This window comes from Neospora caninum, chromosome IX (assembly GCF_000208865.1).
Source record: "Neospora caninum Liverpool complete genome, chromosome IX".
In the NCBI taxonomy this organism is placed as follows: Eukaryota; Apicomplexa; class Conoidasida; order Eucoccidiorida; family Sarcocystidae; genus Neospora; species Neospora caninum.
The window spans coordinates 306,307-323,737 of record NC_018390.1 but is presented as its reverse complement, the minus strand read 5'-3'; the positions used below and the strand labels follow the sequence as shown (position 1 = coordinate 323,737).

General features: G+C 54.0%; 5 protein-coding genes across 5 annotated transcripts; 2 read left to right on the top strand and 3 right to left on the bottom strand.

Moving 5' to 3' along the window:
- Positions 1-336: 336 nt before the first annotated feature.
- NCLIV_038690 (hypothetical protein) lies at positions 337-2,820 on the bottom strand (the record flags this gene model as incomplete). The annotated part of the gene is made up of 7 exons (XM_003880778.1): positions 337-392; positions 449-567; positions 629-726; positions 1,137-1,232; positions 2,306-2,505; positions 2,568-2,676; positions 2,740-2,820. The coding sequence occupies 7 exons, from the start codon at positions 2,818-2,820 to the stop codon at positions 337-339; spliced, it is 759 nt and encodes a 252-aa protein (XP_003880827.1).
- A 1,143-nt stretch (positions 2,821-3,963) lies between these two features.
- On the bottom strand, positions 3,964-5,337 carry NCLIV_038680 (hypothetical protein; the record flags this gene model as incomplete). Its single annotated transcript, XM_003880777.1, has 5 exons — positions 3,964-4,233; positions 4,369-4,464; positions 4,578-4,681; positions 4,867-4,972; positions 5,221-5,337. The coding sequence occupies 5 exons, from the start codon at positions 5,335-5,337 to the stop codon at positions 3,964-3,966; spliced, it is 693 nt and encodes a 230-aa protein (XP_003880826.1).
- Positions 5,338-7,002: 1,665 nt separating this feature from the next.
- Positions 7,003-10,091, top strand: NCLIV_038670 (conserved hypothetical protein; the record flags this gene model as incomplete). Its single annotated transcript, XM_003880776.1, has 5 exons — positions 7,003-7,602; positions 8,415-8,496; positions 8,948-9,104; positions 9,357-9,447; positions 9,957-10,091. 5 exons carry the CDS (start codon positions 7,003-7,005, stop codon positions 10,089-10,091), a joined length of 1,065 nt encoding a protein of 354 aa, XP_003880825.1.
- Positions 10,092-11,434: 1,343 nt separating this feature from the next.
- NCLIV_038660 (conserved hypothetical protein) lies at positions 11,435-12,877 on the bottom strand (the record flags this gene model as incomplete). The annotated part of the gene is made up of 2 exons (XM_003880775.1): positions 11,435-11,592; positions 12,592-12,877. 2 exons carry the CDS (start codon positions 12,875-12,877, stop codon positions 11,435-11,437), a joined length of 444 nt encoding a protein of 147 aa, XP_003880824.1.
- A 2,272-nt stretch (positions 12,878-15,149) lies between these two features.
- On the top strand, positions 15,150-16,565 carry NCLIV_038650 (conserved hypothetical protein; the record flags this gene model as incomplete). The annotated part of the gene is made up of 1 exon (XM_003880774.1): positions 15,150-16,565. One exon carries the CDS (start codon positions 15,150-15,152, stop codon positions 16,563-16,565), a length of 1,416 nt encoding a protein of 471 aa, XP_003880823.1.
- Positions 16,566-17,431: the final 866 nt, after the last annotated feature.

Here is a 17,431-nt window from a genome sequence, read left to right as displayed (position 1 = left end):
GCAGTCCAAGACATATTACGCTTCACGCTGTTTCCTGTATTGTTTGATGAGCTGGGCGGCTCTCCCTCTTGTGAGATCTGGATCGAAGAAAACTGCCTGGGATTCGATGGCAGCCATATTCTCGCCTCTCGGGATCTTTACATAGCCGTGAGTTCCCCAGCTACTACCCCAAGTGCTGCAACGATAGTTGGCTGAGCTTTGAACGTGCTAATTGTCTCAGTTTTCAGGCTTACTTTCTCACAACCCAGAACTTCTTTGGTTTTCTGGTAGCATTCTCTGGTCTACAGAATGTGGCCATGCAGCCTTGCCCTGTTGTGCAAATGGTAGGCAGGCTTCTTACTCGTCTTCTCCCCAGCCAACAATCGCAACTGCGTGGTTTGTGTACTCCCAGCCTGAAACGGGCGGACTCAGAATGACGAGAGTGAGGAAGTCGTCTCTCAACACTTACCGTTGAATCCTTGGTTGCGAATATCGCAGATTTTGCCGTGATCAGGCGGTCGAGAATCAAAAAGTCCACTTTGATACATGAAGAGTGTGTCGGGCGCATCAATCGCCACCACGACCGGTCTGAACTCAAAAGCATTGTACTGTTTACCGGAACTTCATGCTAAGACTGACTGGGCCTTACCCGTGATGGTAAACCTCATTCATAATCTTCTCCTCATTACACCCTTCGTAGAAACCGCCAACGTAGTTGTAATCCTTCGCATACCTAAGGCACCCGTGCTTAGAGCACAGGTAACTAGTTCACGTGGCAGTGGAACGCACCAACGGTCATCAGGTCCACATCCCGGGGCAGAATGCTTTGGTGTTCTGTTCACTGAACCAATGCTGGAAGGCGCAACATCACAACATGTATGGAAGCTTCTGGCTTGTATCGCTTTCCCACTTCATTCGACAAGGAGCGACGTGTGGATCGTGGCTCGCAGAGTATCTCTGCGATCGCAATAATTTTGTAAAAAGTAGGTGACGGAAGTCCATGACAGTACCAACCTGGCATCGTTCCGTTCCGAAGCCAAATTCCTTGGCGTGTTTCCCCACAAGAAACGGGTATCCACCGTCACAGCCTTGATTGTACGGCTGCAAATATCTTCGTCTCTCAGCGTGCATTCTTTCTGTGTTTCTGCATGGCTTACAGAGCAGCTTAAAATGGACTGGGCAGACAGAGGTGACTCGAAGACAGCCATGCTCTCTCCGGGAAACAGCTTGTTGAAAAGGATTTCGAACCGCTTCTGTAAGACATACGCAGACGAGACAGCGTAGCAGCTCCCGCACCTCCCTGTTTCGGACAGCATTTCGGTCAAACTGCGCAAACAGGGGATAACCATTTGCCGTACCCTGGTCGACAACAGAATCTGTTGCCGGATCCCATGATTTGGACAGAAATGGGTCCCCCCATGTCCTGAAAGAAGTGGTCGGGGCTCAGTGCGTTGGTGGAGGGAAACTGTTCACTGACCATTGTTTCGGTAGGTTACTTCTCCTTTCCAGGACTCCGGTCTCAGCTGCGTTGCAACTGGTTGGTGGCTGTTTGCCTTGAGAGGACGAATCCATTTGATTCACAACTGAACTCGTTACTGGGATAGCTCCTCAGCAAAAAAACTTACTTCCAGTGCTATCCGTCTGTAGGAAAGTTGGCAGAGCATATTCTACAGGCGGGTGATACTTCCGAAAACCCAGTTGTCCCTTGTACAGGGAAAGATCCCGCGGGGTGGCTTCGGCAAACTGGCGATGAACTGTAGGAGTCCAGGACGTCGGCCTGTATGCCACCATGGTTGTGGCAATACCTTTCTGAGAAAATTTAAAACTCACGGTGCTATGCTGTCGGCGAGTGACGCTAGAGAAGGGATGGTGGGCAGCCGATAGGCTGAGTTTTCAAGGACAACAGCAGGAGTGTTCTCTCCCTTCCCCTTTTTCTCGCCATAAAAGCAACCCCAAGTGTGCTTTAATTGTTGCCGGTCTTTCGACTCCTGAAGCAAGTGGGACCCCTTCTCACATTTATCAGCACATGGTTGTTCAGCCTCACACTTGCCTGAACAGTCCATCCCATATGTATCTTTCTTGGGTCCGTTACGTAGCACTTCGTTTCCCCGAAAGAGTCCTCACTGTCTCCTACGTAAGTTTTTTTCGTAACTTGAAGTGTAATCTACGAAATAAATCGCCGTTCCTACCATTTAGCCTTCTAGGACAGTCTTGACCGTTTCTTAGCGAGTACTTCAAGAAGCCGAAAAAACGGCGGTTTGACAGACGAACCTGACACCGCGTTTCTGTTTTGCTTATACTGCGCAGATTATGCTTGGGACCGCACCTCGAAGCCTTCATCATAGACCATTGTCCATGTTCCCACGGGCACGTCGGGTGTGGATGGAAGAGTAACAGCTAAATACGTCCAATTATTCCTCGGTGTCACGTCGCTGTTCTTTCGGATCTGTTTGTCCGTCAAAGTCAACTCAATTTCTTTCTCCACGTGGCTCTGGGACGCGAGCCACGAAGCGTAATTGCTCAACTCTGGAATAACGCAGTACATCTATTCTGAATATGGCAGAGCACTACACATTCATGGGACAGACCTGGCCTTAGATTCTCGAGGTTAAAGTTGGGCGCGCCGCTGCCACACGACGTTGGATGGTCACTTGCATCTGTTCCGATTGTGAAGGTCCACGCTCCCAGAACATCATGCTACGACATTACCGACATACACAAGCTTTTACATACATCTGCTAGCGTGCCTGATTAACTTACCATCAACCCGTGGATAGGAAGATCAGCCCGGACCAGACTCGATCCGCCTGCTGTGACAATGCCAATGCCGAAGAGTTTCATCATATTCAACACTGTGACAGGGACGATTCATGCAGACAAGCCAGAATTAGCCGAAAGCAGCTCACACGGGCAGAAAATTCTGTCAAAAACAGTAACACTGGCCAGGCAGAGCCAAAGAGGACCGCGGCCTCAAGGCGTATGTACAGTGCACAACAGGCACCAGAGATCGCTCATGAGCCGATTTGAACCTGCGTACCCTTTGGCACATGAACTCAGTGGAATTCCTGTCAGTGCACGAGAATGACAACAGCAAGACTCTTGTATTGAGCTCCTGCGCAAGAAGGAAGCCACACGGGCCTATTAGCTCGCGAAAGGTACCTTTTCGGGCACGTGCACTCAGCCTCTGACTGTTGCCAGCATTTTTCGAGCTGTGATTACTGCCGTGTACTCACCAAGCGTTTTGACCTGCGGCATCATATTCCAATCGAGACGCCACCGGCTCCCTCCCCGATAAGGCGGGGTAGTCGTCCCCATTCTAACATTATATGTGGGTTGGCTGGAAAAGTGGACCGCCTGATTCGTTGACTATCCCTTTCTACTTGTTAGTGCTGCTTCCGTTACAATGCATTTTCGCGGGAAAGTGATGTTCATTGAAAATTCCTCGCAAATTTGGGCAGTTCGTTTCAAAACAGCCAGACAACTCGAGTCTGCCGAGCACCGGCATAAGAAAGAATCCACATCGGGTCCCCCAATTAAGGCAAGAAGTGGCCTGCCATGACTGATGAAGGTTAGAGGACAGCGAGGAACCGACAAACTCCACCCCTCCAAAAACCGATGCAGTACACAACGAACGAGACTTCGCAATACATCAAGAAGGAGAAACGCCACGACAAAATGAACGCCGTTACTGAACGTATTTCGAACTGCAATCTGAAAACAGATCATCCGGAACCATTCAAAGGAAGTTGCTTCTCTGAACGGGCCGTCACGATCTAGGTAGATAACGACGATCGATGTGGCATCTTTAGCTGCCAGCTATGAAGTCAGAAAGTCAACATGGTTGCTAGCAAGGGCGTCAGAGCGAACATGCAACTATCCCCCATCTTTACATTTCATAGGAAGTAGATTGACAGAAACAAAACAAAATGCCCGGAAGACAGGATACATTTGACACTGCCGAAATTTCAGCGGGCCAGGAAGTTTTTATTGGTACACTGGACTGTAGGGAATTGAACGGTGTGCGGTTGCTGTCGGGAGAGCGACGGGGGTAGAAGTTGGGGGGGGGAAGTAGCAAGGGGGACTCGCAGAGGGCGATGCGCCTTGAATTACTGTTACAGGATGAGATGGAAGAAGATTAGGCTTGCTCATCAGTTGAGAATGATGACAGTACATTGATGCTCTCATCGCCCGGGCGAGATTTTCCTTATCCTCGGTGAAAGTTCGAACACGGCCAGCGATGTCTGCGAATGTTTGCTGAAGGAGACAGATGGAGAAGCCAAAACGAACGCGATGAAGCACACCAACGCTTTTCGTCGAGCGCTCGCTTACTATTCCGACCGCTAGCCAGTGCACCACATGAAGAACCAAGAATATCAGCGCTCTCCTTACTTGCAGTCTGACTTTGTGTCCTGGGAGCCAGCGTACTTGATTGAACTTCTCAATGTCGTCCAAAGACTCGGATGTCAGCGTGCACAGAGTCTCCAGCTGAGAACAGGAGTCAGCACGCCAGCAGTACAAGATCACACGATGGAAAGATACAATGTAGATCAAAGGGCTACCACGCACGCGAAATATTTGAAGGAACGACTGCTGCTTACTGTGTCAAAACCAGCGTTTGTAAAGTGGGCCGCAATTTCCGTGGGCAGCTTCTGTGCACGGAAGAATTCTACGACGCCCAGTCTTTCTTTCTCCAGGTCGGGGTCTGCACTCACATCGAGGTGACAGGAGACGACGGTCAACATAAAATATTACGACGATGGTATTCCATATCGAAGAACACTGCATGTGTTCCACCACTGTCAGAAGACGTTACGCAAGACCACCGTGACTTCTACCCTCGCGAGATTCGCGGTCGAAACACACTGTTGCAGGGAGAACGCGTCCTACCTGCATTCCAGATCGTTGCGAAACCTTGAAGATGCTCAGGATAGTGCTTGCAGAGGAAGTCAACGATGAAGAAAATGACATTAGCCGGTTTCTCGTCTTCAATTTCCTGTTTGCAACATACATCCACACACACGTGTCCGCACAGGTGCTCCAGTTGGTGTACTGCCAACTTTGTCACCGCTCTTTCTTGTACGTGCTGCGCTGCGGTTGAAAAGAGTTAAAGGAAGAGAACCTGCCGGATAAGAACCCTGAGGACTGCAGCAAAGCAGCAACTCCTGCAGGGGGAAGCATGGAGGAGTCCCTGGAAGAGTCTCGGAGTGTCAGACTGATCAAACCACCCTCGTCGATCCTCACTTGCTGCATTCGAGCAAAGAGCTGCTGAACTTGAGCATTGAGTTTGCTCGGCCCCCCGCCTGGTTTCCCAGTCGTCCCCTTCGGCTTCGCCCCGTCTGTTCCCGTTCTCTCAGACATCCTGACAGGCGTTGGGAAGTCAAGTACGAGGCCTGGCACGATCGGTCAAAGATCGATGAAGGCTGGCGTCTCCGGCCATTCAAAGAAATACAAGGGGTTAACCCCACGGTCAGACTTCGACTAAAAAGAGGAAACCCTCAGAAGAAGTCGCCTCAGAAACCCGCCGGACAAGAACTGCCCTTTCCTCTTTTTGCGTCAGTTTCTGGCGTTGTCGAGCCGCCCAGCCGCAAGCTCGACTTTTTCACCAAACAGCCGGCCAACGTGTCGTAAAGTTGCACGAAGAGACACGTTGTTCTTCGAGTTCAAAGAATCCCCGATCAATCGTTCTTCGAAAAAATTCAAGCCTTCAGCAGAAGACACCTCTGTTCTTAGAGTGAACAACTTCCTAGAGCTGACTCGTCAGGTGACGCGTGAGAGGGATGGGGTCCGTGCTTTTCTCTCGCCCTCACGCACAACGACGCTCGCGGCGAGAGGGGCTGCTAGCCAGCAATCAGGCGCAGCCAACTCGACGAATGCGGAGCTGTCAAATTCAGCGTGAATTTCTCCGCTCACTATATACAGAAGTTTTCTGGCCTCCTTTCCAAACTTCGTGCCCCCACCTTGAATCTGAAGGCCAGTCTGTTTGCGTCTTCCTGTGTTCCAAAGTAGACAGTGTCTTCTGCGCCGCAGGAATCCAGGCTGCGCTTCCGAGCTCGTCTTCCCTCTGCCGTCTTGCTAGTCCGCGATCACCCGTCCAGTGAGTGCACCCCTGTGTAGCTTGGGGGTACAGACAGCGGACGAACTCGTCCGCGCGCTGAGGAATTGCCCCGAAAAAAAGTAAAAAACCAGCCTCGATTGTCTCGAAAAGCCTCTAACCCTCTCTCAACTGGTGTTGCATGCTTTCCTGGGGGCTGAAGAGCAGTTTACGGTCTCGAAAAAACGAAAATTTGACACACGTACGATGTTTTAAACACTCTTCACCGTCTTGGACGAGGGCACACATACTTTTCACAGTCATTCATTCCTGTACAGAGGCGCTTGTTTCCACCTTCAAGTTTCAAACGTGTGCACCGGTACTTGTGACAACAAACGCGGGCTTTGCCGGAACGCGTTTTCACTGCAAAATTCGTCTTTCCGGGAGCCCTCATGCACAAATTTGGAGTTTGAAAGCATTTAAAAAGGGAAAGTTTGTCTCGTGGTTTCCCAGATCCCAGGAGCTCTCTCGCTTTCTCAGCGAACCAGACCGTTACCTTTGGTTTTTCCCCAGCGACCTAGCTTTCTCCCTACCCAGTGCCACGTAGCAACGCCGATTTTTGACCGTTCCACAAATCGTTCAAAAATTCTGGTTCCGCCTCGTCGTTGAAGCCTGTCACAGGACACGGCTATACGCTATATAGACCCAACGAGAAGAAGTGTCGCATGTTCTTCCGCCTGGTTTCGTCCGTGGTCTGCAGCCCCTCGTCCGTCTTCTTTCTCCGCAAAGAAACAGGAGTTCCTGGTAACTTTGCACTGTGCCCTCACATTTGGTTCGTACATGCGTTTAACCCGAGACACAACGATATATATATATATATATATATATATACAACTGGAATATATCTGTGAGCCTTCTCCAGATTTTTCTGGTGCAACAAGTCCACTGCCCCAGCTTCGTATTTTGGGAGCAGACTATACCCTGGCGAAAAAATGACGAAAAAAGCTGAAGCCGCACCTCTGTCGGAGGACGCCGGTTTTCCCAGTGCGGAAGCGAGCGGCCTCCGCAGACGTATTGGAAAATCCTCTTCTGTTGCATGTACGGGCCACGTTCCAAAGGAGCAAACAGAGAGAAAGGAAGAGGGGAAAGACGCAGAAGCTGAACCAGTCGCCTGGTCGTCTTTCCAACCGGCCTCGCTCTCGCGTAAGAGCCAAGGCGCCGCCACCGCCTTCATTTCTGAGGAACTGTCACTTGATGCAGACGACGAATCTGCGGAACAGCTTCTGTCGAAAGCCACAGACACTCGACTGCGGAGCAGCAAACCTACCGAGTCACGTGAAGTGGAACGCTCGGGAGAGAAAACAGACGCATCCTCTCTCGAATTCCCCCCCTCTTCTTCGTCTTCCGCCTCTTCATCGTCTTCTTCCTCTTCGTCGTCTTCCTCCGCTGCTGACTCCCCTGCTTCTTGTGCGCATCGACTGTTTATCGAGATTACACCGGAAATTCGGGCATTTTTGGAGAAAGCGGGAGCGGAAACGGCGAGACAGTTCAAGACGCGAACAGCTATCGATCTCGACCGCCTTATGGAGCTGGTAAGAAACGTGTGAAGCAGAAGACTCATCTTCCTCACTCTTTCTCCTGCCTTCCACTTCAAAGACGGTTGCACAGACCGAACGCGAGTCTCTGGAAACGGAACTCGGAAATAACGCTGGAGCCGTGCTTCTGACACACTCACATGTCCCCCGTATACATGTGTATAAACATACATGCGGATATGTATCCATACGGCTTCAACCAGATCTATCCCTATGTATCTCCACCTACGCCACTTTCTGTCTGCATCGATCTATCTGTGTCTTCTTCGCATCCGTGTGTGCGTGCATTTGCGAGTTTGATCTCCGGAGGTGTATAGGAAGACCTCTCTTCTGCGGTCTGGCGTCCACAGCTGAAACTGTCGGCGGCGCTCCATACCGTGCAAGCAGTCATGGCGCGCATTTTGCAGGTGGAGGCAGAGTTTGAGGCCGCAATCTGCATGTGCACGTGCGCCCGTAGGGAGCTCACACGTCGATGCTTCTTCACACACATCCGATCCTCAACGTTCATACAGAACATGGCCTTTCCCAGGTTTTTTCTGCATGTAGAACTACGCACCTGTGCATGCATGCACAGGTGCGTAGTTCTACATGGACGTGCAACTCTGTCGCCGTTCGGAAATCCATGTCGACTTGTGCGGGTCTCTACGCATATGTCGCTCTACGCATATGTCGCTCTACGCATATGTCGCTCTACGCATATGTCGCTCTACGCATAGAGACTTCCATCGATTTCTTTTCACTTCTCCGACTCTGCGTTTTTCGTCACAAAAGAGAGTAAGCGTGCCTGCCACGTGCTTCGCTTTGTACAGGTTGCAACGTACAACAAAACGCGCCCGAAAGAGGCGGCGCAAGTGCGCGTCGGCGCCTTAGTTGAGAAATCCTACATCGTCGGTGAGGTCCTCCCCGGTCGATTTTGATCTGCACGGCCCCTGTACCCCGATCTATATTTCTATCCATGTTAACCTATGAAAAGACGATTCTTTCCCATCTCTGTTTCGGCTGCTACGTTTGGCGCAATCTCTTGCCGTTCCACTTGTACGCTCGTATCTCGTAGACCCCGTCACGGATGCGCTCCAAACATCCTACACGAGAGTCGCATGTATCCCCTGCTCTTTTCTCTCTCTATGCCTCAAACAGGTCTGCCTGCGCGTACGGACGTGTAAATAAACAGTCACACGATCGTGAGCAAAACTACGGATCTTCGTGTCGATGCGTGCGTCCCCGTGTGTGCGGTTCGATGATGCAGCACACAACACCCGCGGGGATGTCTGTCATCTTCTTTGCTTCACCACGTCCGTCTCTGCCGCGGTGTATCCGAACGTTCTGTCCTTTTCGCTCTCAGGCAAGGTGTCGCCTACGTCTCCGGTCGACGTGGACGCGCTCCCGGCGAGCGAGAGATTTCGCCTTCTCTCGGAAGAGAGGAAATACCGGGCGACGGTCCGGAAGCTCTTTGGCTCGAAGGAGGAAGACGTCTTCGCCAACTACACACAGAGCATGGCGTAAGCGCGTTGCGGTCGCCCGCGAGAGAGGCGAGAGTCGACTTTTCTTCTGCTTTCCAGGGAGAAGGACGCAGGGCGGAATTTTGGGTTCGAATTGCGGGCTTCCTGCGACACCGCGCGCGTCTCCACCAAAGGCCTCCAACAGCGCCGTGCGTCTGTGGCGCCGTGCGTCTGTGTCCCGGGAAGCATGCGAAGCCCTGAGGCTCTTGCGGCGTCTTGGTGTGTTCTGGACCTGTTTGCGCGTCCACGCAGGCTTGGAATCAACGCACTGATTGGCATCTTTCTCATGTTCCTCGCTGGCTACTGGATGGCGGAATACTCGGGCGTCCGCGATTTCACAACGGTACGTCGCCGTGTGGAAACGCTTTGGTCTTTCCGCGTGCCGCACAGTTTTGAGGCGAGAAGGCGTCGCTCGGTTCTTGGGTGCCAGCGGTCAAGTCTTAAAAAAAGGCGTGAAAGAGCTTTGAAGAGAGTGGCGGAAAGTCCCCGAACTCGAAGAACCATAAATCGCGCTTCTGCGTTCCCGTTTTCCCTTCGGACGGGGAATGTACATACGGCCGGCGGCGTGTTGCTGCGTGGCTGTGGAAAGCGGGCTCTGGTGTGGATCCCGTTTTCGCTCGCTGTGACTTCTCGCGCTGGCGGACGAGTCTGTGCAGAGACTCTCGCGCGACTCTTTAGTTTTTCCTGTCGCCGAATCCTGTGGCGGTGGGTCGGCAGCGGGGTCTGCCCGCGCTGCGTCTTCCGGGCGCGCCTCTGGAAGGTGCGAGTTCGCAGCGCTCGACAAGTTTCGGTGTCTCCGGAGTCCGTTCCAGGACTTGCCTCCGTTCGTGTGCCGGTGCCTTCCTGCCGCAGAAAGTCATCGTCGGAGTCATTTGCTCCTTCGGCTGCCTCCTCGTTGAGGTCGGTCTACTTCTGGTCCACGACGAAGTTCTACAGCGAAAAGCTCGCCGACGGGCAATGGCCGCGGGAAACCGCAAACCTGCGTGAGGTTCGATCGAAACAGGCGCCTTTCTCGAGATACATTTTCCACTGCTTTCCACCCCGCTGGTTTCGGGCTCGGAACGCTCTCACGGATCCCTAGGAGAGGCGGAAACCTTTCGGGTCTGAGTTTTTTCCGCTCTTACTGGAGCCGCATGGCGCCCCGAGCCGTCGCCTCGCGAAAAGACCTTCCAAACGGAGTTCCTCCCTTCCCGACCTTCCTCCCTCCAACCGGAGACGCCGCGAGAGGCCAACCTAGAAGGTGATCAGCATGCTTCCTAGCGGCGCATGTGGCGGCCCTCCCACGACAGAGTCCGTCCACGCATTGTGTCTCCTGCGTTTCGTCGAAGTTCGACGTCTCAGGCGTTCTCCCTGCTGCTACGAAGCCTCCGCCGGAGTTTCCGGCATTTTCAGCGCCGCGTGCATGCGGCCCCACTCGCTTTGCCGACTGCTCGTGTCGACCTTTCTCGTCGTCTGGTGAACTGCCTCCTTCGGATAGCTCGCGCCCCGCAACCTCTTTCTCTTCGGTTCTCGTGACTGCCTGTCTGAACTTTGTTGTCTCGTATCCCCTCTTCTGACACAGTCGACCAAGCGATGCGTGCGATTCCTCTCTCGGGCCTCGAGGCTACTACTCGACACCCGCCGCCTGGCTCCAGAGGCGTTGCGTGTGGATTTCTGGCGGCTCGCGTATGAACGGCGAGAGAAAACGGCTACTCATCATGCGCGCGAGTGGTACCAAACGATACCGCACGTGCACCGTATCTTTCGGCATGCGAGTCAAAGTAACACCCTCACAACGGGTGGTTCGCAAGTGACTGCTTCCAGTGACTGCTTCCAGCGGTCTCGTCAAGAAGGCTGGTGAGAAAGCGAACCAAAGTCCGCACCTTCTCACATCTCGCCCCTTTGCTATCCGCCTGTCGCACTGCCGACTGGCAGCGAACGCCAGATATACGCCCACTTCGCAGAGAGCCCACGTTCTGGGCCGCCAAAGAAGGAAAACGATGCCACTGGGAATCGACAGTTTTTCGTCCGACCTCGCGCCTTGCGCGCGAAAGTTCTCGCCTCGACGAGGAAAACCAAACGCCCACACGCGTCTCCCTTGGGAAGGCCACGCGACCAAACACGAGCGGAACAGACACGTGTGCACACGTTTTTACCTGCGCATGCGTTCTTGTCCACACATAACCCAACACAAAAAGCTACCAAATCTGAATACGTATATCTAACCGAGACGCTGACATATTTGTATAAAAAATGTCTACCGAGTATACACTTTATGTGTACGCATCTGTATACATGAGCATATAGATGTGCGTAGATCTCGCGCTCTCTCTCCAGCAGCACATCGCGTCCTAAGGAGAGGGCGAACCCTGGTGGCCACCGCTTTGTTGCGTGTCGGTGTCGCTTCCGAGGAAAGTTTCGTTCGCGGTTTTGAAGCGCCAAGGTCGCCTGCAGAGGGGACAACTCGCTTGGTTCTCGCGAAGGGCGTCTTCTCGGCTCAGCCAGGTGCCTGCGGCGCGGACGAGACAGGAGCTGAAAAACGAACTGTGCATGCGCTTGCATGGCCGATCAGGCTGAGAGAGAGAGCCGGCAGGCGCAGGAAGGGCGAACCTGCCTACGCGTGCGACTCGCACACGCCCTTTGGCACAAACCCGGTCGCACTTCGAGCGAAATCAAGTTTTCTGAGCGTCTCACCTTACTAAAGGAGTGTTATCCTAACAAATGTGCATGCAACACGCCATCCTTGATTGCTTTAGAGAGACAGAGACACACAAACACCCAACGTTGCGAGGAGGGAACGTAGAGGAGCGTCCAGAGCTCCCGCGGCGGCAGGCGCGGGAAGAGTTGACACAGACCGCAACTCAAGGCCGCGCGCCGCGCGGGGTTCTCGGCAAAACAGTCGGAAGGCGAGGAGCGTTGCCTTTAGAATTTCGACGCATCCAGATGACTTCAGAGAGACGACGGGAGGACGCGAACAGGCTCCGATTATTCACGACAGCGCCCGGTGGAGAAGCTCGCTACACACGACCAGAGATCGAGACAGCAGTGCGCGCACGCGGCGAGGAGCGACGCAGAGCGACAAGAACCGAACGAGAATTCGAAAAAAGTCGAGACTCGCTGCAGCACCTTGAGATCGCTCGCGTCCACATCGACAAACGCACCCGGCACACTCGCTTGTCGACGCGTCTGCCTCTCTGTGCGTTTTTACATGCACGTGGTTGTCCAAGTTTGTATACATCTATATCTATATCAATATCTATATCTATATATCTATATATCTCTATCTATATCTGTATATATCTATCTATCTATATCTATCTACATCTATATCTATATATCTATATATCTATATATCTATCTATATATCTATCTATATCTATCTACATCTATATCTATATATCTATCTATATATATTTCTTTATTTATATATATTTATATATGTGCAGTGTTCCCGTGTGTAGATTTGGCGCCGGTGGCGGGGTGAGTATGTTTTGTCGCTTACCGATACAGTGGAGATGAAAGACGTGTCCGCAGGCGCCGAAAGCGGGGGGACACGCCTCTCCAGGTTTGTCGCATGCGTTGCAGTGCACTTCGAAGGCGTTGCTGCAGATGCCACACTTTTCGTCGGGGGGGATTCCTGCCCATCTCCAGGCTCCGACGAAGTGAATGTGGCGAACTCGCACGCGGTAGCAAGGACCGACACACGAGGCGCGCAGGAGTGCCAGGTCGTTCGCGGAAGCGGACCACTGTTTCCGTTCCGGCGCCGCGGCGGCACATGCAGACTGCTCTTCCATCTTCGCGTCGCTCGCTGTCCGTCCCCTCTCTCCGCGCGGTTTTGTCCCCTCTCTTCGCGTCTCTCTCCCGGGCGCCTGTTCTCTCTCGCTTTTTCTCTAGCCTCTTCTTCCGTGCGACGCTATTCTCGACGCGAGAAGAAGAAAGCGAGAGGCGACGAGGGAGAGAGCAGGGAGAAGAGGAAGAGAGGGAAGAAGAAGAGGAAGAGAGGGAAGAAGAAGAGGAAGAAAGGGAAGAAGAAGAGGAAGAAAGGGAAGAAGAAGAGGAAGAAAGGGAAGAAGAAGAGGAAGAGAGGGAAGAAGAAGAGGAAGAAAGGGAAGAAGAAGAGGGAGAAAGGGAAGAAGAAGAGGAAGAAAGGGAAGAAGAAGAGGAAGAAAGGGAAGAAGAAGAGCAAGAAAACGAGTGGAGGCTACAGTAGAGAGAAGCAGTGACGGAGACGACGGAAGCGGAGACAGGGCGGCGGCCCCGGCAGAAAAGCCGAGGACACAGAAGGCTGACGTTTCCGGGGAGAGAAAGAAAAGTTGTGGAAAAAGCGAAGAATGAAGGAAAACCTTCCGTGATTGAGTGATGGCTTACACCGTCTAGCCACAAGAAAGCAACAGATGAAAAAGAGACCCGAAGAAAAAAGGATTCGCGCGCTTGTGTGCTCGCTGAAGATTCTACATTTACGAAAAAAAGCCCCAGAGCGCGCGAAATCGGTTCTCTTGTAAATCCTGCGGCTGGCCTAGCGACATACACGCCTACACGCATGTACACGTGTATAAATGAACACAAATATATATATATATACATATATATACATACAAATATTTATATATACACACACAAATATTTGTATATATACGTGTGTGTGTCGGCACACAACATGCAAACATCTCTCTATACACATACGCAATCCTTTGTCAGGACTTTCTCTTTGCGGAGTTGTCCCGGGGTTCTTGTGCGTCTCGTCACCAGAGACAGGATATGTGTGAGACTGGACCTTCCTTCGATGTTTCGCATGCCAGAGACACACACCAGGCACGAGAGAGAGACAAAAAGCTGGATTGAGAGAGAGTGCAGAAACGCGAGCGCATGCGCGCGAGACACACACCGCTCTTCTTTGCCTTCTCGCTCTGTGCTCTCTTTTCTGCCCCTCTTTTTTTCTCGGTAAATGTGCGGCTCTTCTCTTTCCTTCTCTGCTTTACCAACGGAGACGACAGGGAATTTCACCCTTCTCTGGTTGCCTCCCGAGCGGGCTGCAGATGTTTTCGGCGTGCATGCACGCGAAAACCGAACTCAGCGTTCGAACCAGCCCTAGGCGAATCCGTCCGGTTCACGGGACCGTTTTCCGCGCGATTCTGACAGAAAACGCGCTCTTTTCTTTCCAGATTGTTCTCTCGGGCCTCTCGGTGTGATGGGGACGGTCGCTCAGATACGCAGTCAGTCTCTCCTCTGTCTTGTTTTTTTTTGCCGCGCTCTCGGCAGAGCGCCGCCGCCCAGGATACGCTGCATCTGTTCTAGGTCAGCCTGTCTCTGCGTCTAGCTTTGTCGCGGGAAGAAACCGGTGGAGATCTCCAGGGAGGGGGGAGACTCCGGGTTCCTGCCGCATATGCACGCGCGTCGTCTGTCCTTTGTCTGAGCGCGAGTTGCGAATTCTGGGAAACTCGCAACAACTCTTACGCGGGGCTTTGCGCCGCGAAGCTTCGCTCCTCTTTCGCATGAAAAGAGCCCCCAGATATGCGCGCAGGCCTGCCTCGTGCACATCTACAGATCTCGAGACCGAGAGGCGCACGCGCACGCGCGGAAATCTCCACAGCCACGTCGGCGGTCGCGAGCAAGTGTGTACACCGATGCGTGTGTACGCACAGTCACCGACCGACAAAAAACAACACCCTGGACTAGATTCCGGGATCCTCTACTCCTCTGCGAGGCGTAAGACCTCTCTCTCTCTATGACTCTGTCTGCCTGTAGCCTTGTCTCTTATGTCTCTCGGGCCCTGTCTCTCCGCCGCGCTCGCTCTCCGTGGCGCTCTCTCGTTTTCTCTTTTTCACAACTTGAACGTGTGTTCGTCGCTGCCTCCCCTCGAATATGCGACGAGACGTTCCCGTGCATCTCTCCTCTCTTTGGCCGCGTCTGCATCGTGAAAGGCAAACCTCCGATCGCACCTCGTGCGCGCGTCGTCGCGCGACTCTCCCGGCACTGCGGACACCCACGCGCGCATCTGTGTGATCCTTGCGGCGCGTCTTTTCTGTACTCTCGCGGTCCTTCGCCGAAGAACGCGACGACGCAAAGATGTGCGACAGAACCCCAGAGTTTCGCTCGCGCTGCAAGGCCGTGCAGGAGGCGACTCCGTCGCTCCGCGCGTTGTGCGACGCGCCTCTCCCCGCGCCGCCGTTTCCTTTCGCCTCTCAGGTCGAGAGTCGCGACCCCGCCAGCGTCTCGCAGCTTGCATGCAGCTTCGTGTTTCTCGAGAAGGCGGCGCTCTGCGCAGCGGAACAGCGCGCGGTCGAGCGACAACTCCGCGCTCCCCGCGCCTCACACGGTCTCCACGGCGCGCTCAGTTCCGCGGAGTCTCTGGGCGTGACGGCTCCTGGCGCCGACGCCGCTGTGCTGTTGAAGAAGGTCCATCGTCAGCAGGCACAGCTGCAGGAACTGGAGAAGACGCTGGAGAGGTGGGAGGACGTCGCCTGCCTCGCGAGAGGCCGCGCGGAGTGGGAAGAGGCGCGGGAACGGCGCGTTCGAGCCGACCCCGGCCTGTGGCGCTCTCTGTCCTCGGGCGTCGCGCGCGTCTCGAAAGGGAGCTGGGCGCCGTCCTCGGAGGCGGCTGCGCACCGCCACGCCGTCCTCGGGTGTCTGTACGCCCAGATGAAAGACCTGGCGAACGAGTTGAAGCAGCGCGAACTGGCGGCGCTCCAGGGCCGGATGGACAGTCGCAGATACTTCTCGGCGTTCGGCAACGCCCCGCCGCTCCAGGCTGCTGATCCGGCGAGGCAGGCAGGCGTGTCTTCCGCGGGGAGAGGCGCGCAGAGAAACAGTGCCTCGCGAGCCGCCACCCTGCACATGCAAGCGTCGCTGGCCGCCGCTGAGGCGGCGAAGACGGCCGAGCGGATCCTCCTCCCCAAGATGCACAAGGTCTCGACGCCCGCGGTCGCTGTCCACAGGCGAGACGGCCAGCGCGCGTCGCTCTCTGCTCCGCGGGGCTCTCCAGAGCCGGGACCGTCCGCTGTAGTCGGAGACAAAACGCGAGAGCGTGGAGAGGGAGACCGCCGGACACGCCTGTCGGAGGTCGAGTTGGTGTGGGCCGGGGAGCCTGGAAGTGCGGGAGCGCCGCGCGCCTTCGCGGCGGAGGCGGAGTGGGACGAAGCTGCGCCGGTGGATGCCCAGCGCCTCGCACGCGAAGAACATCAGCTCGTGGAGACGCTCTCGACAGACGCAGATTTGATTCAAGACGTCCAGGCGAAGCTGACAGAAATCGTCCACTGCATGGACGTCTTCAGCGCCAAAGTTCTCGAGCAGTCGGAGGCCTGTACCCACATCCGCGAGCTCGCGGACGCCGCAGTCGAGAACGTGGACGGGGCAGAGCGTCACCTCACGAAGGCGATGGAGCGAACTTCTGCGTACCGCTACTATGTCCTTCTCTTCTTCCTCGTCGCCGGATGGCTCGTCCTCCTCCTCGACTTCGTCAAGTCTTCCCGACCCTACCTCTGATTCGCGAAACACCTTCCCAACCTTTTCAAAGACCCGTTCAAACTCTGTGTCGCAGTCCTCATACTACCGATACGTACACAAATTTATGCATATGCATACACAATATGCATATACAGACGTACGCATATATATATATATGTATTTATCCATGTATATGCGTATACGTGTAGGCACATATGTGTATACGTGTGGCGCTTCGGACTCTGTGCTCCCGATCCAGCTGCGGCACTGGCAAAACGCGAGGATACGGAGAGTGAAGGTCCAGCCGCTTTCCGCAGATTCGAATTTCGAGCAAGCTACTTGTACAGGCAGGGATGCACAGTGTTCCTGGCAGAGCGTTAAACGGGCCTGAGGCTCCTAGTCAGCTGCTCATGTGTCCCCGAACTCGTGACGGGGTTTTGCCTTGAACGACGCTGATTCACTTGCTTCGCGATCGAGTCTAGACTCTGATGCAGCACAAGACACGCCGCTACCTCATCCGCTCAGGGTTCAGAGGAGCGCCTGACTCCTGTAGATTTGCATCTCTGTGTGCTGACAGCTTCGCATGCACATACGCCAGCGTGGCCCAGTGCGCCTGCAACAAACCTGCGTCGGCACCTGTCTCTGTCTTGTTCTCTTCTTCTGTGTAACTGTAGCACTGACGCTGCCGTTCTCTTTTTGCGGCTCTCTGAAACTTAGTTTTTCTTGCATGCCATGGAGATGGTGAATGCACGACTGACGAGTCTCCTTCCTGCTGCTGGTCCGTCCGGAATGCTTTGGTCTACTAATAACTACGCTAGTGGACTATTTGAAGTCCGTGGTTCACCGGATCCACGCCTTTCGACGTTCACCTCGCTCGTTACATGTGAGGAGCGAAGAGAAAGTGT